The 23588-nt window shown below is 38.0% G+C and overlaps 1 protein-coding gene across 1 annotated transcript in view; it reads right to left on the bottom strand.

Moving 5' to 3' along the window:
* Positions 1 to 1769: 1769 nt before the first annotated feature.
* The window catches only part of LOC126425088 (peroxidase-like), a 209809-nt gene continuing 187990 nt past the window's right edge, over positions 1770 to 23588 (bottom strand). Inside the window, exons 11-14 of the mRNA XM_050088005.1 lie at positions 19433 to 19603; positions 10923 to 11112; positions 2765 to 2870; positions 1770 to 2222 (exon numbers count right to left, since the gene is read on the bottom strand). Of these exons, the coding sequence (XP_049943962.1) occupies positions 2156 to 2222; positions 2765 to 2870; positions 10923 to 11112; positions 19433 to 19603 (534 nt within the window). The 3' untranslated portion in view covers positions 1770 to 2155. The remainder of the gene's footprint in view (positions 2223 to 2764; positions 2871 to 10922; positions 11113 to 19432; positions 19604 to 23588) is intronic.

Raw genomic sequence — 23588 nt, 5'->3', positions numbered from 1 at the left:
GTATGCCATACAGTACCCTTCCTTCCAGTGATTCATACTGCACTGTGTCTACCACTTGTGGTGAAGCCAGCTTATTCTGGTTGGTTTACATAAATCTATTACCATAAATTACAACCCAACTAAACACTGATGTTACATAAACTGCTGATATTTGTTCCTTTGGAGGATCAGGTCCAGTGTACTGTCAAGTACTGCTCAACTAGTAATTATTCTTGACACATATTCCCTGTTTTAATGTCCACTGAGTGGTTATATTTCTTGTGTGTTTAAGTGTATGACGTGAGTAACTGCTTTGATGTATGCTGTAGTCAGGTGGACCATTGAGGCTATTGGTATTCATAATTTTCAAGGTATACAACCTTCCTGTAAGGAACTGAGCTTATTTGTTGTGTAGATTAGGTGTCCTTACTACAGAGGAGCTGATTATGAATAAATGTTATTTCGTTTGAAACCTATTGATCAGTCCTGCAAGTTCTTTTCCTGAGGCACTATTTAACAAATTTATAGAACTGCCATTTGAGACTGACTGGATAATGATTCTATAGCCACCAAGGTACATTTTGAACAAGAACCACAAAAATAAGAGAAATTAGGGTCTCTATTAATCCATACTCAGTCATTTTTTCCACATTTGATTTGTGAGTGGAACAGAAAAGTTGTAGTGGTACAAGATGCCCTACACCCTGCACCGTATGTTAGCTTGTGGAACATGTATGTAGATGCATGTGTAGGTCCAAGTATTTAAATCAATGACTGAAGTGAGTTACTCATTGTTTTGTTGGTTTTAAAACTGCTTTCATAACTGTAATTGGTTATTTCAAGCTGTAATCTTAATGAACAAGATGTTTAAATTTTTTATTTAATTTCAACTGATGGTTGGTTCAGAGTGTTTGCTTAAACAGTATTAAATTAACTGGTATATGTCTTTCAAAAAATTGTGCTAAATTTTCTTTGTGGGGTCCTCTGGTAAATACAAGCAATTATTCAGAATGAGATTTTCACTCTGCAGCAGAGTGTGTGCTGATATTTTCTATTTAGACTAAATTTCATTTTTAATTTTTTATTCAGATGCTTATTTTGAATGTTATGATTTCAGTGGCACAGTTAATTTTCATTGGGGCAGCTGATTCTAACAATATAGTTCAATACATATAAAATTTTGTGAGCTAATCAGCGTAATTCCATATAGTGACACATGCCAACAGAAGGTTAAGCATTCCCACTTTCCTCTAAAGTATTTTAAATAGAAAGTTCCTCTAATTTGAAATGTGGCGCTTATTCATAAAAACAAGAGGACTCAAGTTGTGTGAGGGTAATAGTTCCATGTATTTTTCTAAATTTATGACTAGCAACATTTTCTATAAATAAAAATCACATAAGTTCTTGGCATTCATAAAGAACAGTAAATTCCAACTTTGGCATTTTCAAAGCAATATGTAATTTAAAGAATAACAGTTTGTTGTTACATCTATCTAAAACTAGTTGAATGTCACCCAAAATTGGTAGCCGCCATCTGAAAGAACATGTGTAACATCTATGTTGAGAGCAGTCATGGTGTTGATGCATGTCGCCGTCGTGCACATTCTGAATGCTAAACTCCATCCACTGGAAGCTGTGAGATTCATTACATGTCCACTCTTGGAATGAAAAAGGTCACCAATAAATGTGATTTGTGCAATCTATACTGTTTTTCAAAGTACAAATGGAACTAAGTTGTCATCAAAGTGAGGCACTGGTGGACAAAGTGGTCTAATTATGGACTGACTTAATTCAACTGCCATAGTGTAATCGTCTTTATTAAACTACTACAGGTTAGTGATAATAGTGAACTCAGTCGTTTTTGTACAAAATGTGAACACTATTTCTGTCCCACAGTGGCACATTCAGCTTCACCACTGGATTGTAACTGTTAAACATTGTTGGCTATGGCCTCAATAGTTGTGTTAATATTTTTTCATAGTAAATAAACTGGTTACACTTAATAACTGATCTTTGAAGGGAATAAATAGTGTGTTAATATTATCAAAAACATGGTGTCATGCACATCACTGTACAAATATCGTCCCACACATATTTAAACTTCCAGCTTTAAGGTGATTGAGATTGGTGCTACTGAGAACGAGACTATGAAATTCTGGTTGGTGTCATCACATAGTCACTGCTCCTCTTTCCAGTAGCTCAGATCCACCTCAGGAATGAGAGTGCAGTCTATTGCTGGATTCCTGGAAAAACAATATTGCCAATGACAGGACATAAAGTCAGATCTTGAGGAACAGTTGTTTGACACAAATGGATCAGAGAATCTCAGTTACACACAAGAGGCTGCCAAGATCTAAGTCGAAATGCAGTGGGGAAAAGCAAGAATGGCCTAATAGTAATAACAAAATGGATCAACATATGGATATTGTTATTTTTCTATGTGAGTTGGGATCTTCCACTACATTTCAACATACCTGCCCTCACTGCTGACATAGTTTACCATCCCATGGTTAATTCATTCTTACATTCATTTATCATATTCCAAAGATACCATCAAGAAAGAGAAAGATAAGCAAATCCTGGAAAGTTCATATGTATAGTGTGTGAGTATTGACAATAATTCATCACTGTAATGCTTAACACTGGTCATGTTTAAACCGAGCAAGTGTACAGTAACATAGTAAATTAGAAGAAAAGCTACTAATCTGAGAAAGGCTGCTGCCACCTCTGTTTTATAATGATTGCCATTTATCTCCTGTCAAAATACATTTAGAAATCCACTTACGTGTCATTGACTTTCTTCAAACTGTTCGCCTGTATTCTGGTTATGTTATCTGAGTTGTCACAAATTATCCTGGACATGGTTACCTTTTTAATTTCATTTATCTGATCTGCAAACAAGCCAGACAAAAATTAATCTGAGACAATGTAATAAAAGCATATCAGAACTGGGATTCCACTATGTTTAGATAGATGACTTAGTTTGAAAGCAAAGATGCAGAGATGTGCTTACAAAACTAGTGCAATATAAATCACCACCTTAGCTCAGATCGCTAAAGCATGCCTATCCAGTGGTGCTTGAATAAGAGAGAACTGGGTTTTCATTCCCTCTTTCACCCATCACATTCTGCAAATCTCAAGATGAAGGAAACACAATAGAGATGAGAAATATGTCAAGTTATATGTCAGCAGAAAGAAGCATGCTACTGTAAATTGAACTAAGAACAAATTATGACTAGTGATAAACCATTCATATCAATAACTGTGGGAACTGCTTCCCAATTACTTTATATACAAGGGTCATTCTAAAGTTAAAAAAAAAAAAAAAAAATAAAATAATAGACGATCTGTGCAATTCTCCCCCTACCCCATGTCTGTGTTATACACCTTCCTCATCAAGTGTGCCATTATGACGATAACAGAAGCAGGAGTGGTTTCAAAATGTATAACAAATTGTAACAATCTCATCAAGTTTGAGATAAAATAACCAACGTTTATAGAAATTTGATGAACAAAGCTTCAATTTGAATATAGTGCATCATATTTAATATTAGATGAACGAATATTAATGCAGAGAAACGATTAGGCCAATGTTCAGTTGTGACTGACAAACTCAAATCAAGGATTAAGGAAGATATTCAACACAATAAATGTTTCACTGTTGATGGACTGAGCATATGCTTTCGATCAGTTGTTTATCACATTGCTAGCGATAATTTGGGCTATAGAAAAGTGGGTGCCAGGAAAGTTCCTCAACTTTTGATAGATGAACATGAAAAACAATGAATGGGAGTTGCACTGCCTTTTCTCACTCAGTATGACAAAGGTGGTAAGGAGTGTTTGAACCATATTGTTACTGACGATGAGACCTGTGTTCTGCATAAAAGTCCAGAGACAAAGTGCCAGTTAATGGAATGACATCATTATCAATCCCCAACAAAACAAAAGAAGGCAAAGAAATTCTGAACATGAAAAATATTATGATCACTGTGTTTTGGGATTCAAAGGGTGTTCTACTCATCGACTTTATGCTTGGAGGAGAGATTATAAATGCAGCAGCCACTGTCAGACCATTCACCAACTATACCATACCATTCTAGAAAAATGGTTCAGATTACAATCCAGCAGTGTAGTACTTCTTCATGATTAACACTCATATTTACTCTGCTGAATTGACAAATGATTTGATCTGGCAATTTAAGTGGGAAGTTTTAATCATCCACATTATACCCATACTTGGCCCTGAGTAATTACCATTTTTTCCCAAAATGAAGAATGGTTTCAGCAAAAATCACTATAGGAATGACAATGGACTGAGAAAAGATGTTATTGAATCCCTGAACACCTTGGTCACAATTGAGTACACCTAATGCAAAGAAAACCTTGTGGAGTAGTATGACAAATGTATAAATTTGAATGCAACAGATAAGATATCAATATATGTTGCAAAATAAGTTTTCTTGTATTGTCTTGAACAACACTGTATGATAAAACAAATATTATTTACTGTTAAATAACCATGATTTTTTAATGTATATGGACAGAGGAACAGTCATTTCAAAGAAAGCCATTGATCCTCTTCTTATACTACACAGTTGCTATTTTTATCTAATACCTCAAACATAGCAAAATTTACCCAACAAGTCATCCACAGTAAATATGTTGCTTTATATGTTCTCCAAGCATTTGTTGCATTCATTCATTATGAAAATCCGAGATTTTGAAAATATCAAACATTATCGTTATCAGGACCAATTGATTGTCAAAGTCGAAGTCGAATCACACAGATGTAAGTGATGCAGTAGTGCTTCCTATGGCCAAAGATTATCTTAATACCAATGATGAAATGTGATGCATAGCATATTTGTTTCCATCAAAATGTACAATACGTACAGCTATGTACCCAGCAAAGCAAGAACACAGGCACTTCATGCGTTTATGTCCTATATTATCCATCACAATGCAAAGACAGATGCTGTGAGTGACATTTCATCATTGGCATCAATGGAATCTTTGGTCATAGTTTACTCTAACAAGAATAGGAAAAACATTGAGTCTAGTCATAGAGTCTGTATTTCCATGGAGTAAGCATAGTTTATTGTTTTTATTCTATGTTCCTTGATTTACTGTGCATGTTCTCAACATCAAATGAGGCTAGTCACGTGATATTGGAATGACACTGCTCACCTACAATTTGAAGTAATGGCGAACCTTGAATGTTACACATATTTTCCTTGTTTTATATACGTTTCTACATGTTTGAGTTTTAATATCAGCCACAGTGCAGTGCTGTCATTACTACAGAAATGCAATGGACACACTTTCAAATATGTAAGAATTTGGACACACTGATGGGTGCCGTAAATTAGTTGCAGTCAGTATGTAAACTTTTACCAGATAAGGTACAGAAATTGTCATTGCAACTAGATAATTTAAATTTAAACACTACATTTCTGCAAAAGGAGTGGGAATTATAGGGTAGGGCTGAAGCAGGTATGCTAGACCAAGGTAATACCTTTGCACAAAAGATAGTTGAGGAACATATAACTCATGTGGAATTAGTCAAGGAGATGATGAAGGAGAAAGAGAATGAATTGTTGGCTAGGTTAGATTCGGGCATTAAAGCAGTGGATGAAAAGTTGCGGAGTAGCCTGATCAGTGTTGCAAAAGTAATAAAAGAAAATCCGACTCCAAGCAGCCAAATGCCTACATCAATATACTGCAAACCACCGTGAGGTGCATGGCTGAGGGTATGTTCCATTGTACCAGTTATTTGGGTTTCTTCGTGTTCCATTCACGTGTGGAGCGAAGGAGGAATGATTGGTTTGAATGCTTCTGTGCATGCAGTAATTATTCGAATCTAATCCTTGCAATCCCTATGTGAGTTATACATAGAGGGTTGTAACTGCTGCTGACTACTGTACCTTCATGCAACCATACTCAGAATATAATCCCATGTACCAAAAAATGCCACATTGTCAACAGACAGTTGCAGTGTTACATGGCTTAATGCTTAATTACAGACTTACTATTTTATCAGTTGATTTGTTTTCACCACGTAACGTGCGCTGTTTACGTCCTTCTTCATTGCTGAGCGATGTATCACTTTTCGTTCTGATGCTGCAACTCTTCCTTTCCTATACCTTTACTACTTTTTACCTATATAAATGATGAACTATTGGTTTTGCCGTTTAACAACTTTTTAATAACTGTGGAAGTATATAGGCATCGGGTCCCACCTAATGTGTCACCCGTCTATACGTTTTACATGAACCTTTCAAGACTCGATTGATCTGTTTACAAAGGGAAAGTAGAATATCTCTTTCTTTGACGTTGTCCAACAACGACCTAGGAAGCTCGATGCCCTCGCGGCCCAGGCTCTTCCATGGCTCACGGTAGTTTGCAGCATTCATTTTATTCCTTGCCCACTTGCCGCTACGTCGAACTTTCGTGGTGATTGTTGGGCAACATAAATAAACTTTCTTCCCACAGTATTTCTCAAAACCCAAAAACAAACTTAAAGAACATAATAATAATAACTGTTCTTACAATTATTCGTATAAGTCTTGGTCGAATTAATGAGGGGTGGGATAGGCCTAAGCCTTGTGACACCACACAGTGTTACATGTCTTTCCACTTTATTACCTGATGAAGGTTTATTACGGCATAGACAGTTCCTTATTTTCTCATTGGAAGGCAAAAGAACGAACCCAGTGATGTTTACAAGGGCCTTTCGTAATGTGTTGTCTAGAAACTGGGAAGAGACACAAAAGGTCTGTTTTGGTGTAGGATCCATGCAAGATGGTGTCTCGCTATGAGTCACAGATATGGCAGATAGATGCCACATTTATGAACAGTTCAAGAGAGCATTTTTGGATAAATTTTGGTCTCCCATGGTACAGGAGAGGTTGCACCGTGGTACTGTGGTACTGTTCAAATCCATTCTCCCATGTGGAAGTGCTACGGATTTTGAAAAGCCGTCTGCCTGCCCACATCTGCGAACAGTTAATTACCATTCCACAACATGACCTAGAGTATTTTTTATCAGTATTTGATTCCGCCCACCTTATTTATGAGGAAGGGCCAGTGCAAACACAAAGTGCCAGCACACCGTTTGAGTCCCCAAGATTGCCAAACAGCAAGGTGGAAATGATAACAATAATCAACAAGGTTGCCAACCATACTCACCTTGCAACAACGGCAATAGAGCAATGGAAAAGACCAAAAATATAAACAAGGTTATGAGGACCATCAGGGTCAAAATTTTAACCAGTCGGCTTATGCTGATCAGAGATTCTACAGCCAGCAGGTGTAGAATGCACAGCCAACTAATGGCAACAACCAGTCTGACAGCTGACAAGGGTAAAATGCAAACAGACAATCAAACAACCCACCAACAGCTGATTATATTCAACATAATGAGAATTACATTTCAAATAGTGGGCAAGTCCATTGAGATTTCGAATTGAGAGCTACACAAGACACCAACTAGAGAAATCAAACCCACAATGTACACTTAGCTGACATCACCTCAAATGAGGAGGTTAATACCCCAGTCACCCAGGCCCCTGTCCAATGTCCAATGAGGGGGGTAAGGGCATAAAGCTGATTAAAAACTGTTTTATTAGATATGATCAGAGCAGAGATATCAAAGATGAATTGTGCCAGGAAGATACCACTAACCATTAAAGGGAAGGTGAGGAAATAGTGCAAGCAGTAGCTAACTCCCAGATATTAGACTTAAAAGTAACTATGGTCCTAGATACCAATGCCCCAACTTAAGTGATATCTCAGGGCCCTGTACATCAGGCATAATATAAGTTTAACTGAGGTCTTATACAACCAAACCACAAGGGGTCAAACCAGATACTATACATTGCTGATAAGAGCACCAAGCATGTGTGCTCATGGTGCATTTGCACTTGATCATGAGATACACATTGTTTTACACATATTCACTGACACAATATTCATAGTGACATATTTATACACATAACACACAAGAATGATATCCTGAAGTGAAAAAGGTGTAAGTCATAAATACTGAACGACAATCATTGTAGATATTTTGAAACAATTGATGTTGATGTCTTGCGTAACACAGTGATGCACAGTCAGAATTTTCCAGTAGGTAGGAAATACTAAATAAGTGAGTTAACACAGAATGAGTAAAGTTTCATGAAGAATATACTCAGTGGATATATTATAGATAAACAAAGGACTTTAGTAACAGAGTAAAATATATGTCTGTTTGTGTCTGTATATGTGTGGATGGATATGTGTGTGTGTGTGTGTGTGTGAGTGTATACCTGTCCCTTTTTGCCCCTAAGGTAAGTCTTTCCACTCCCGTGATTGGAATGACTCCTTACCCTCTCCCTCAAAACCCACATCCTTTCGTCTTTCCCTCTCCTTCCCTCTTTCCTGATGAAGCAACCATGGGTTATGAAAGCTTGAATTTTGTGTGTGTGTTTGTGTTTGTTAGTGTCTCTATCAACATACCAACGCTTTCGTTTGGTAAGTTACATCATCTTTGTTTTTAGATATATTTTTCCCGCGTGGAATGTTTTCGGGGCGTTCAACAAGTAATGCAACAATTTTTTTTTCTCAACCAATATCAGTTGAAAAAATGTGGAATTGTTGGGGACATTATGGAGTATTCCTGCTTCAGCCCCCACAATTTCATGAAGTTTTGATATGTAGTGGCACTATGCATAAGTCTTCAAAATGGCGTCTGTAACAGAGGCGCATTCCAAGCAGAGAGTTGTTATTGAATTTCCATTGGTGAAAACAAAATCATTGCAGATATGAAAGGCGCTTGGGCAGTGAACAAAGGCATGGTGAGTTGTTGGACGAGGTTTCTGGTATCATGGCAACAGGGTGGCGCCAATCTTTTCAATCTCCTGGGCGCCAGCTGGCTGCTCACAGCTGTGACTCCTGCAGTGTTGGAAAATGCACAAACTCTCATGTGAGGTGACAGATGGATCACAATCAAACACCTTGTCTCTTGACTCAACATCTGTGTTGGTGTGCTGGCACACTCATCCAACAGTTGACACATTCAAAGGTGTATGCTCATTGGGCTCCTCCATGCCTAACAGAAGGTCATAACAGCCAAAAAAGGACCATGTGCAGAATTGCTTTCAAGTTATGAGGCTTATCATGACAATTTTTTGTCAAAAATTGACACGGGTGATGAAACATGGGTTCATTAGTTCAAACAGAAAGTGAAACGGCAATTTGTGGAGTGGTGTCACATCACTTCACCTCCAAAGAAACAGTTCATGCCACACCCTCAGCCAGTAAAGTCATGGAGACAGTCTCGTGGGACTCTCAGGGGGTTATTATGTTTGATGTCCACCCTCATGCTGCAATGACCAACTCTGAAGTGTATTGTGCTGGTCTTAGGAAATTGAAGAAATGACTTCAACATGTTCATCGCCACAAAAATGCAAATATACTTCTTCTTCTCCATGACAATGCAAGGCACCATACAAGTTTTTGCTCCTGGTGGAGGTCATGAAATGGCATTGGACTCTACAGCCCTGATCTCCAACCTTCCATTTGGCCCAATGAAGGCAGCATTCTGCAGAAAGTAGTACGTGGATGATGGGGAGGTTATTGATGCAGGAAGATATTGGCTCTCCTCGACCAGTAGAGTGATACCATGTGAGCATATGGACCTTCCCAGTAAGGTGGTGTAAGACTGCTGATTGAACAGAGATTATGTTGAAAATTAGAGTTTAGTAGCCAAAACAATGGTGAATAGCACTGCATGTTTGAGTCTTGAATAAATACGATCTGTTTCAGAAAAAAAGTGTTGCGTTACTTACTGAACACCCTCGTAAACAAACACTCACATTGCAATTTCTCAAAACAGCATACTGGTTCTCCAAAAAACAGTAAAAATTAAACTATTTATTGTTTTATATATATGTAAAGTTACTGAGTATTTGCAATTTAACTAACAAGTAACCTGATGCAATTGTTGACAAATGGTATTATGATATTTTGTAAAGTTTCAATTTGACAACTTATTTATATCAAATTACTGATTATTTCAAACCTGTTACCACAATTTGTCAAACAACATTTTCAAACCAGACTCATGAAGAATCATTAATTTCAATTGTAAGTTTAATTATGTACATTTCCAAGAATACAGAGAAAACATTTGTAATTTTTGTACATTATATAAGCATGAGAGGTTGTGCAATCAATGAAAAGCAAGATAAAAGGTGATATTACTCAATGCATATTTAAGAAAAGAGACACTGGAACATCTAAATGGGAACTTTCTAAACATACATTTGCCCGTAGGAGTAACTTTTTGCTGTGATTTTTTGAAGGATATCAGTTTCAAATGGAATACACCTTTTTTTAGTCTGCTTTTGCCAGATTACATGTAGCTTGACTCATCTCACTCCACAACACTAAACACAACAGAACACAAAAAGAACTTCATGATGGGATTCGTGGAACAAGATGTTTTAATGAATGAATTTAGACATGTTGTTATTTCAGGATTCTGCTTAACTTTTCAACATAGACGTAGAGAAACTTGCACACACAAAAAACACACACACACACACACACACACACACACACAGAGAGAGAGAGAGAGAGAGAGAGAGAGAGAGAGAGAGAGAGAGAGAGAGAGAGAGAGAAATAGAAAGGGGTGTGGGGAGGGGACAAATCAAAATTAGAAACTTAATGTAATTTGAAAACACATACAAAATATGGTAATGAAAAGAGAGAAGAGGTGCCGTATTGTGAATGTGTTAATGAAATTAATAAAGGCAATATTTACTCTTCTAATGCACATGTAAGCCATATTTGCTGATAGAATGAAAATAAATATGTTAGATTGTACTGTGACAGTAACAAAGTTTATACAGACTTGTTCAACAATGAAAAATGTGGAGCAATGAGAAAATAACTGATACCTTCTGTGAAGGGATAAGGGGACCCAACATAATCATAGAAGAATCTGTCTCCACACTTCCAACGGTAGAACTGTTCTGCAACAATGATCTGCCTCACAGTCAGTATATCTGAGCTGATGTTCTCCAGCATCACCATCATCAGGTCTACATCATCTGGGTCTTCATAATACTGTTTTAAGGTCATGGCATCCTTAAAAGAAAGGTTAATTTATGTGCTTTTTTTGCTTAATGTACACAGTGTGTAAATAACTCTTTTTGTGCATTTCATACTCTCACCATTCAAATTGTCATTTTGATTGAATAAAACATTACATTAGTAGCTCTTTCAGATTAAAGCTATTAGGTTTTGAACTGGGTTGTTCAGTAATACATGAATATAAAAGCCACACAGTTTATTTCGCTTACCACATGCTTGCACACATACAAAAGACTACAACAAAGATGATAATATTGTACCAAAGAACATAGAAAGACAACTTACACTATGGTGCCATTGCCAACTTAACTAGCAGATGTAACAGCTCCCCCATCTAAAAAAGGGACAACTTAAGGTTAAGTCTTTCTGGTTTTTTAATAATCCTGGAGCTACGGCACAACATTGGAACATCCTGGACATCTTGCTTAGCAGCTGGGGTCACAGCAGGTTCATTATTCTGCATGGCTACGGGTGGCTCATTTACAACAGAGGTTGATAATTGTTTGCTTTCAGGCATCTTGTCAGTTTCAGAATCAGAGTTGAAACCCATTTCACCATCATCATTAATGGATGGCATTATATTAGTTTCAGAAATAGCTCTCTTATTAGGAGGAATGGATGACAAAAGTTGGTCCACATGTATCCTATGAGCATTACCACTAAGATCTATTACTGTGTGCATAACATTTCCTCCTCTTTCCAAAACTACACCCTTTTCTTATGCATCAGAGTTGATACCATGTTTCATGCATACAAAATCTCCAACACTTAATATATGACTCTTCTCAAGTGTTAACTTAGGTCTTAGCTTCGGCTGGATGTCAAATGATTTGGTTAGGTTTAATTGAGTCCTTAGATACTTTCTAAACATAAGCATGGCTGGGCTATGGCCTGTGAATGCATATTCTGCATTCTGAATCACTTAAGGTCTTTCATTAGTTTCACTAATTCATTGAAAGTCATGTCCTCTGGCCTCTGAAGATAAGCTAGGTCCATGGTGAGAGCTGCATACTCAGATCCAATGAGACTCAATAGGTAGTTCATTTGCAGATTGTCTGATATCTTGTGCACAAAGAACTTATTCTGCATAATAGAGATATACACACTCCATTGTACTTGTTTTGTGAATTCTAGCATTGTGATACCACCAGGATTATCCACAGACAAAGTCTTCTTCACTGCATCCTTGTCCTCACATTCATTGTCAGTTTCTGACATGCTGCAGTTGATGGTTAACTTGAATAATTTTCCCAACAGACACTATTTCAGTGAAAATGTACACATGAAGGCACATACATCAAATTCTTGTTGAATTTCTCATTGCCAGTTACTAGGTTTTGTACTGGATTGTTCAGTAACTCATGGATATAAAAACCACACAATTCATTTCACTCACTACAAGCTTGCACATACACAAAATACTATGACACAGATGACAGTATCATGCTAAAGCAAATAGAAAGACAACTTACACCAAGGTGCCATTGCCAAATCAACTAGAAGATGTAACAGAGTCTAAATACATTATGTGATCTCTGATTAGGTGCAAAATGAAATTAAAGTTTCATGTTTTACACATTTTGTTCTCTTCAGACTTCTTCTTCTTCACTATAACCTTCATGATCCTAGCTATATAATTACAACACACTTTTCTGACTGATACACTCTGGTCAGACCTAGTTTTTTAGCTTTAGTAAATGTATGTATGAATATGTACTTCAGAAAATCTACACCTGAGTTGTGTCGTAAGGTGGCAAAGTAAAAGTCTTGCGTTGGTTACCCTGTGCCATAAAATTACTGTGTCTTATGGAATCCAAATGAATAATGATAACAGAAATTCCTGGATGCAATCAATAAACAAAAATGAGTAAAGGCACCCAGTAACCTGCAGATTAACAACTGATGTTGCAGAGACAGGTTCCTGTATTTTGTTATTATCTGGACTGTCAGAGCTAGAATGAAAAAAGCTTGTTGGTGTTGTTATGGGCAAGGAAGTCAGCATTTGAGTTTTGTGTGTGGGAGACAGTGAGATTCTTTTATATGTGTTCCACATTTCTTTCATTTGCAAGTGAGTGAAAACCTTTCGCAGATGCAAATCTCCCCCCTTCTCGACCTGGGAAATATTTTACCAGCAGCATTTATATTTTCAAGTATGTCAACTTCCAAGTTTCTTAGATAACTTTTTTTAAAAATAAAGTAGCATGTAAACTGTCTAAATACAGGAAGCAGTTCTTGAAAATTAAAAGTGGGCTGACTGGCTACAGGTAACATTAGAGCCAGGTAGAGGCACCCATTCCTTGTCCAACCACATCTGCTGGTTACAACATATGTGACATGGTTGTTGAGTCTATAATGTAAAGGAATGGGCTGGTGCACCTTCTTCTGCCATGTAATGTGCAATAGTGTACCAAATTAACCCATGATCTAACAGTATACTGTTTGTAATTTAGTATTTAGTGTAACTTTGGTAATATAATTAAAACGACCTTCCATATTCTAAACTTTATTCTGAGTAGTAATTTTGACAATATTTCTAAAAAGAACTAATTATTTGTGTGTTAATGTCTTTTTAAGGAAAATATCAATACACAGTGACTTCTTGTTCTTGTTCACCTGTGTTTCTGGTTGGCACAAGTAAGCTGTTATTGTGGAGTTGGTATACAGGGTTGCAAATGGTGTGACATGTTGTATTTTGAAGGACTGCTCTAAATACTGGCATTATTTATTGGGTTGGTGCATAAGGTTGTATTGTTTTTCCTTAATAAATACAACAGATACCTTAATCATCAATAATATATTCTCCTTCATTATTGAGAACAGTCTACCAATGCTGGGGTAAATTTTCAATTGCGTGACAGTAGAAATCACATGGGTTTGAAGCAAAGAACTCAGTGAGCCACATTCAGAGCACATTTAATCCAGAAATGAAGTTTATTGAAGGCTGTTTGATAGAGAGCGGAAAAGGTGAAAATGTGACGGTGCAAGATCAGGTGAATATGGCGGGTGCTGAATAACTTCCCAACCAAACTCCTGTATAGTGATTTTTTCAGTCTAGCAGAATATGGGCAAATGTTCTCATGGAGTAGCATCAGTTCATGCAGTCTTCCTTGTGGTTGTTCTTGGATTGCGTCTGCAAGACATCTCAGTTCTTGACAATAAACTCAGCAGTGATGGTTACTCCTTGGGGAAGCAATTTGCTATTTCACCAGATAACATTATCTGTTGTAGACGTGCACAGGTCTTCATACAGGGAGTTGTTTTGTGTTTGAGCTTAACCATTCATTTCTTTTCCTTCTGTTAGCATAAAGACACCATTTCTTGTCACCAGTAATGGTACAGGATAGAAATAGTCAGTGTTGTTCATGAGCCAATTGATGATGAGCAAATAAAGATGCACATGTGGCCACCTGCTGATTTTGTGATTTTGGCTCGGAGCATGTGGTACCTATATATCCCATTTTTGAACCTTCCTCGCTCCATGCAAATGTTGCACATTGGTAGAATGATCACAGTTCAGCATATTTGCCAGTTCTTTGGTACACTGATGTGGATCATTGTGGATTAATGTATTTAAACAACCTTTCTCAAAGCCCAAAGGTCTTCGTGAACATGTAGAGTCGCTGATGTCAAAACTATCCTCCTCAAAATGAGAAAACCATTTTACTGTCATGCTCTGTCCAATAGCATTATCCCTATACGTGGTGCCAATATTTCTGGCTGCCTCTACTGCTGTCACCCTCTAACAAACTCTGACATGAGAATATGTTGAAAATGCTCCAATTTCTCCATTTGGTACTCCACAACTCCATTCACTATCTCCAAATGACAAATTAACAATAAATAAACTCAAGTAGCAACAGTGAACTACAAATAAAAAGTAATAATTGATAAATAAACCAATAGCAGTTAGAATACCAATATTCCAAACGAAAATGCTATGAACTTATGTACCAACCTAATAGTTTGTAATAAGAAGACAAAACAATAAAAATGTATGTTTTAAAGATTATACACTTCCAATTAGTCATTTTGGTTGGCCTATCTTTAAAATTAAAATTTTACCTTCAACAATCAGGAAATCTACTTCACTGGACAATGGGCACCAAAGAAGACATCAAACTTGATAATTTAAGTAATTAGAGGAAATCGTTATTCTTATCCAAAAATTCATTTTAGATTCAACCTATGCTCACAGTCCACTGTGAATGAAACAGCTAATTATGTAAATACATGCAAACAATCCTTTTGCAATGTTTGTAATAATACTGAATTTATGTATAGTTGTTTTGCGTGCACATGTTTTAACATGTAAAACTGTCAAACCATGGAAGGTTTAGTAGGCAAGACAGAAAGAGAAAAATTCTCCACCAAGGAAAAAATTACAGAAGCATTGACTTTTTGAACCATAGCACTCACGCACTCATATAGCCATTGTCCACATATGTGCATTCACAGCTGTAGTCCCAAGTGAATACTGATAATGATGAGAGCACACTCTGAGTTTGTTTTATGTAAATTATTAATCTTGCAAGTGACTCTATTAACATACTTTATAAAAACTGAGGTGACAAAAGTCATGGGAAACCTCCCAATATTGTGACAGACCTCCTTTTGCCCAGTGTAGTGCAGCAACTTGACATGGCATGGACTCAACAAGATGCTGAATGTCCTTTGCAGAAATATTGGGCCATGTTGCCTCTACAGCCATCCATGATTGCAAAAGTGCTGTTGTTTCAGGATTTTGTGTGTGAACTGACCTCTCGATTATGCTCCATAAATATTCAATTAAATTCATGTTGGGTGATCTGAGTGGCCAAATCGTTCGCTAGAAATGCTCAGAATGTTCTTCCATCCAGTTGCAAACAATTGTGGTTTGGGAACATGAAGACCATCAATGTCTGCAAGTGGTCTCCAAGTAGCCAAACATAACCATTCCCAGTCAACAAGCAGTTCAGCTGGACCAGAGCACCCAGCCATACCGTGTAAACACAGCCCATCACATTATGGAGCCACCACTAGCTTTCACAGTGCCTTGTTGATGAGCTGCGTCCATGGCTTCATGGGGTCTATGGCACAGTCAGATCAGACCCTATCATCAGCTCTTATTAACTGAAATCAGAACTCATCTGACCACACCATGGTTTTACAGTCATCTAGGGTCCAACCAATATGGTCACAAGTCCAGGAGAGGCACTGCTGGCAATGTCATGCTGTTAGGAAAAGCATTCACCTTGGTTATCAGCTGCCAAACCCCATTAACACCAAATTTTATCATACTGTCCTAATGGATATGTTCATCATACATGCCACATTGATACTTGTGGTTAATTCACAGAGTGTCGATTGTCTATTAGCCCTGCAACTCTACACAAATGCTGCTGCTCTCAGTCATTATGTGAATGCTGTCAGCTACTGTGTTGTCCTTGGTGAAAGGTAATGCCTAAAATTTGGTAGTCTCAGCACATTCTTGACACTGTGTATCACAGAATATAGAATTCCCTAATGATTTCCAAAATGGGATGTATCAGGTGTCTAGTTCCAATTCCCATTCTGCATTCAAAGTCTGTTAATTTCTATTGTGTGGCCATAATCGACTCGGAAACCTTTTTATATGAATCACCTGAGAATAAATGACAGCTCCACCCATGCACTGCCCTTTTATACCTTGTTCATGATACTGCCTGCCATCTGTATATGTACATATTGCTATCTCATATCTTTTGTCACCTCAGTGTATTTTACTCTTATTACTGTCAAATTCTAGGCAACTGTGGTATCTTAAAAGTGGAAAGGAAAGCAAATTTTTTGAGGGAGGTAGGGAGGGCAAGGAGAACATAAGAAACTGTGTACATGCTTTAGAAACTCCACTGCACATGCAAATAGACGATAGAATTTTTTCAATATGTGTAACTTCACACACATCCAGTGAGGGTAAGCACAGTGGGAATGAAAGGGCTTTTGGTGTCTGTCTCTCCTCTGCTGTTATTTGACTCTCCTCTAACTGTCATCCCTACCACAAGATGACTGTTTACTGTGTGTATAGTTCCCACCAAAGTTGCCTGTATGCAAATTTGCTACAAAATACTAGTTAGCTAGCTAAGTCATGTATTGACTGTACTCTTCACATTGTAACAATCTCATATCCATTCCTATCGTGACTGTCACAAGTATTTTGTCATGAACTGTTCCTTCATAGTTCATGGACCAATTAATTAATTACATTTCGTTTGGAGGAGATTTATTTGTGACAAATAAAAATTGTGATTAAAATTGAGGGTTGCAACCTCCTCCCTCACCTCTCCCACTGTGGTGTGCATACTGTAAGACCTTTGGTACACACACCATCAAATTATTTGACTTGTCGCTCTAACGAAGTAGGCGAGTGTCAGCAATATGTCTTGTGGTCTTACCGTGGCGTGTTTATCTTCTGCCGTTAGGTCAGACGATAGAAATGCCACTTGCACGCTTAGAGTAGCAGATTGACGGTGACCAACTTTAAACAGAACTTGATTAATCTTCACACACATTTATTAAAATAATAAAAAATATAGACATTACATAACTTGATTCTGGATGCTGTTTACAATTGATAATCTGAAGTTCCTTTGGTCTTGGTACATTAATTTTATTCTCACATATCTCTGATACTTGACAAAGTGTCTATACATTTCTCTTCATGGCTATGTACAGGAATATGATAATCTTATTAGGCGCAGACTGAAACTTGACTATAGACTAATGCAGACTAATGCAGAATGGTACAGACTGGTGCAGACAAATGCAGACTGGCTAATTGGAGGTCTGTACACTCGCTATAATACCCTGAGCATTCAGGTATCACTGCCCAAGTGTGATCCGCGAGGAGAAAAGGTTCTATGTTAGCAGCAATCTCATTGGCTGCGAGACATATTAATACGCGGATTGGCAGAAGCAGAATTTGGTCTGCCTCTAAGACAGTGCCATCTCGTAGTGTGGAGATGGACGAGCGCTGCGCCTGCACTGTTGTGCTTAGCGGGGCGCGCTCTATTGGGAAAGTTGTGTACGCGCTGACTACGCGGAACTATGTACACAACACCCACTCTCTCGAATCCAGACATAGATCTACGCTTGGCCTCTCCTCAAATTTTTGTTTTTGGAGATCAGGTCTGCTTTATGTTGAAGCACAGTTTTATTTTATTCTCACCCAGACATGTTTTTCCACAGCTATGGCATTCTCAGTGTGTATGATATTTATCCTATTGCCATTATTTTATGTTTGCAGATAGCAATGTCCTTCTAGAAATGGATGAAAAACTTATAGGAAAGTTGGTATTCACAGAGTTAAAGATCTTCCAATTATGATGATGACTGTTTGGAAAGCACTCTCTGTGAATTTGTGCTTCTTTGTGGGCACTGCATTTTGCTGCACCATACATTAAATGTATATTGGCCAACTCTAGTAATGAGTAACAGTCTTTCTTTGACTATGGATCACACACTGTACATAGTAACACACATCACAAGCTGTCTGATGCAGTGGACAACTGACCCCAGGGATAGCAGTGTGGGTGCAGCACAGGTTAATGCACCAGTGTGATGCATGCAGTCATCAAATGATACATGTGCTCTGAGCTAAGTTTTGTACAGTATGTCTGTCTGGTGGTAAAGGAGTGTATGCTTTTTATTACCCAATGCCTCTTCCAGGGTACAACAGACACCCAGGATCCTTGCAAGGGTATGGCAAAACTGGACGCACCATTGCAATAGAAGCACTAAGACTGGTGGTTGTTGCTTTGAACAATTACAGTCAGCTACATTGTTGTTATGTGATTTACACTGTGCATGTCCATAACACAATAAATATACATCTCTGACCACTGGCCCTTATCTCACTATAATGGGTGTGAACACAGTATCATCTGTTTCAATATGACTCAATAAGCATTGAGACACACTGTATGTACATACATTTATCTACTCATAATGGACAAATGACCACCAGTAGCACTGATCAATTACCCTCAATAGGACAACCTTGATTTTCAAAATTATTTATGAGTATATGCAAACATGGAAAAAACTGTGAGTAGCCTAGAGCTACAGATATTAGAGCATATTGGCTTTCCTCATTTTTATCTGTTGTTACCTATTCTGAAGGATCAACATAAGCCCTATTGTTTTATCTGTTTCAATTCAAATATGCTCCATTTGGAGAATTACTCTAATTTAAATCAAAAGTGCAAATGAGACCAAAATGACTTATTCAGATGTAGCACTTGGTGTTTCGTTTTCACAAACAAAAATGAACATGGAATGACAATGGTTGTTTACATACCTCATAAGACATAATATCAGTAAAGTCTTCAAATTTTGTTGCTCTCGGTAGGCCTATTAATTCTCGATAATCATTATAGCGTCCCAAGCCACCATCTCTTCCTCTTATTATGTCAAACATGTCTAGATCTTGACCATAGGGCCAGTCAACTTGGAACATGTTCCTGTTAAGCTGAAATCATTGAAACTTTATTAATTCAAGTACTAGTGAAGAATATTGACATACCTACATCAATATTGTTCAAGTGAAATAGGGTGAATGCCTTTAGCCAGCAATATTTAATTTAGTTTTGGAAAAAAATATTGTGGATATAGAGAGACACATTCAAGGCAGAAGGCACAACAGGCATAATGTTGGATGAAAAGAATGGGAGACTTTACATTGAGTGCTTAGACTTTTGTAGCCACCTAGTTTGAGTTGGGCTGCTACTGTGTAGAGATGAAACTGTGGGGAGTGGAGGTGCTGGTGGTGGCCAGTGGTGGCTAGGGAAACTTGGCTGCCACGTAACCCATCTTTTATTCAGTCTCACATTACAATGATCAAAGTGTTGTGACACCACAGAAATGCCACCTTCAGTTGTGTGGTCTTTCAGCTGCGCTGTCAGCCGCTGATGGTGCAGCTGGTGTGATGGATGGATGACGTTCACATCCTGCTTCTCTAGCACCATTTTCTCACTCAGCATTGCTAGTCCCACTTAACAACCTGCAGCTGTGAGTGAGGAGTGCCAGTAATGTGAACATTAACCCTGGATTCTCATAGAGGTCCACTGCTGCAGGAAGGGAAGCTTGTCTTGGGGTAGGTGGTCCGTGAAGCACTGCCCTTCAAGGCAGAAGTTTAGCTGCTGCTTTAGTTGCTCCAACTCCACAGTTGCAGACTTAACACAGTGAGCCAGTCTCCTGGAGACAGCTGCCCAGATTTGTGCTGGTTGCTCACTGGCTTCTAAGACAGTGGAGACATGCATAACCACTGCATCACAAAGAACATTGCCAGACTATACATAACTGTACTAGAATTGGAGGGTTTTTGTAATGGTTAATAGCACATTTTTTGTTTCCAGGCATGTACAGATTGGTGCTCTGGTAGCCCAACAGAGTAGAAAATCAGCTTGGGCTGGTTTGTAGTTACACAGCTTTTCTGTGATGATGTGAAGATTATGTGGCTCTGCATAGCCTGCTTTACTGTAGGTGAACATGCTCATTTATGAAGGTGGATACCAGTGCCTCTGCTTCTGCCTGCTCATCCCACATATTTGTGCGATGAACCTGTTTTTCTTACAATACTGCTCAAAATTAACATTCCTCCCCTCTTTGGGAAGACTTGGACCCTGGGTCTGAACCCATGACCAGTCACATACATAGTTGCGACACAGACAACTCACTGTTTTCTAATAAACATTAAGGAGCTTGAGCTACAAAGCTTGGAGGCTCTACGTACGCCCACACCTGTTAGCCCATCTTCTCTTCCAGCTTTCGCAACGTTACTACATCAAACCTCTTGCTCTGATTTATGGTATCTCATAAGTACTAAACCCTCCAAAGCATTTAACAGTTATATACCAACTTATCACACCCTTACGATGTCTCATACTATCAGCAACAATGTTTGTCCCAGCACTACCCCAGGCTCCCTGCCATCCAAATCGCAAACAGTCATAATCCTATACTGTTTATGTCTATTATATTGAGTTTCTTGCACTTCTTTTAACAGGTCCAATGGTATCCAATGTACTGGAGGGTTCACACTGCTAACAGCCCTCTAAGGCAGACTTGTCAGAACAGAGTTGAAATCAACATCGTGTCTCTGGTTGTAGTACTCATAGTCATGATTGTATGCTACTGCTCCTCCTGATATTGCTGTATATGTGAGAGCACTTGCTCTACTGAACTCCATCTTTCTTGATTGTCTATTAGCCAGTTTAAGGGTAGGATTAGCTTAAGCTCCAAAGTTTCATTTAGATAGTTGGGTGGGGTAGGGAACAGCTTGAATAGGGACAGAGTTTACAGCATTGATAGTGACTGAGCAAGATAGCTTCTCCAATTGGTAGCACCAACGTGAGCATAGTTGAACTGTTTCAGCAGCGCAACTGACCTCATCTCAGCAGTGCTGCATAGTGAGTCAGTGTGGTGCTGGAGATGTGCCCGGATGCACACTGTACTACAGTTGGTAGGAACTACTGGGAGAAGGGGCAACACTAGGCACATTCTGTGCCTCAACAGGACTGAGAAGGGGAAGCTGATGGAGACAGTTAATGAGAATGTAGCAGGTGGGTGTGGGGCGACACTTGGTCAAATATCTGTTGTTTTGGGTAGGAGGACTGTGCCTTTTTTGGGATAAATTGTAGCAAATGTCAAAAGTACAAGGGCTGTTCAAAAAATATCCAACCTTATTTTTCACTGTCGAGACCAAAAATGGTATTGGGGCACACACACACTCTATATTTGTAGGCATACTTAGTGCACACTCTTGATGTTTTTTACACAAGTGTGGAAACGACCAGTTGCTGAGTAATCATTGATACATGAACAAATGTAAATATTAGCCTTCAGATTTTGTGTTGAGGGTAAAATGACAGGAAAAGTGGAACAATGTTATTGCATCAAGTTTTGTTTTAAGACTGGCAGTTCTCAAGTTGGAATGACCCATAACATTCAACAAATCTTTGGGCATTAAACAATGGGTACCAAATGGTAGGAGGGGTACAACCCTTCAAAAATGGAAGCTCATCAGTGTAGAGTGAAGCATGTTCAGGTGGGCCCTCAACACCCACAAATGAGGTTGTCAGTGATCACATAGGGAGGCTCTGATGATGCACGATAGATGAATCTTGATCAGAGAACTTGAAGACAAGATTAAAATTATATTGGATACATTCATTCCATTTTTGGACCTCGGGATGATCTCAGCAAAATCAGTGCCAAAGCTGCTAACAACAAAGTAGAGGCAACTCTGTTTGAAAATATCACATGCTGGATACTGTGAACAGTATTCACAACTTTCTTACACAGTGATCACTGGGTATTGGTATGACTCAGAAACAGGTTCAGACACACTTAAATGTACCATATAGTGCTATTGCCATATGAACATGCAAGTAGAACATCCTTACAGAGTGGGAAATCACATATTTAAATCAGAGATGGCATACATTTTAAGGTGAAAGAGGATCTGATTACCATTAGACTAGATCATCATATTGAATTGGCAACCATTGAACTAATAAAGCTATACATCTATATGACGTTAATTGTTCTGTGTGTGTATTGCTCATCTAGTGAGAAAACTTTCTTCAAAAAATTAACTGTCATCCTGGAAAGAGTTGCAGCCTCCAAAATCAACACCTTTTACAGTTTTGGCATGGCACAAATGGTAAATGCTTCTACTAAGGTATAAAAAAGTTCAGCATCAGTTTTACAGCTACCAAAAGTGAAAATTGTAAAATATTTCTAAAAGATCTTGATTCTATGTTCATTACTGTCAGATAATGAAACTAAAGATAGGCTTCTCCAAACACAGATGTCCAATTTCTCTAGGGCATTGGCAAAACAGACCTGGGATGAAGTTTATAGGGAAAACAGTGTAGATGGTAAGTTCTGTAAATTCTGCATTTTGTTTAAATTAATTTTTGAAAGGACATTTACAAAAGCAGCCACTTCAACATTAACAGCTAAGTAAAATAGATATATAACTGTGGGTATTAGAAAGTCCTCGCAGCAACTTAAATTTTTTCGGTTCTCTACTAAAGCAACATACTAAGCCACAGTCCATAAATTACTATCATAGCTACAAAATGAAATAGCGATATTACTGCTTACTGCAAAAAAATTCATTCAATGAGAAAATAATACACAATGCAGAAAATAAAAGCAAAGCAATAAGGCATGTTATATAACATCAAACTGGGAAAGACAGACACAGGTATAATAAATAAAAAATAAAAAATTGACATAGACATAGAATATCCTGAGGAACTGGCCAATTTTTATAACTGACTATTTCTCTGGTATTATGCAGGTGTTGCCATAAAATCTTCCTAAAACACATGCAGCATTCACAATGAATTAAACAGCAAGCACAATGGTGATGTTTCTCACAAGAGAGCATGGGGTCAGCAGTACACTGCAGAAATTAAACAATAAGAAGTCAGCAGCCATTGATG

The sequence above is a fragment of the Schistocerca serialis genome, chromosome 10 (assembly GCF_023864345.2).
Source record: "Schistocerca serialis cubense isolate TAMUIC-IGC-003099 chromosome 10, iqSchSeri2.2, whole genome shotgun sequence".
NCBI classification, from domain to species: Eukaryota; Metazoa; Arthropoda; class Insecta; order Orthoptera; family Acrididae; genus Schistocerca; species Schistocerca serialis.
The sequence above is the reverse complement of the archived record's forward strand: the minus strand, read 5'-3'. Positions and strand labels throughout refer to the sequence as shown.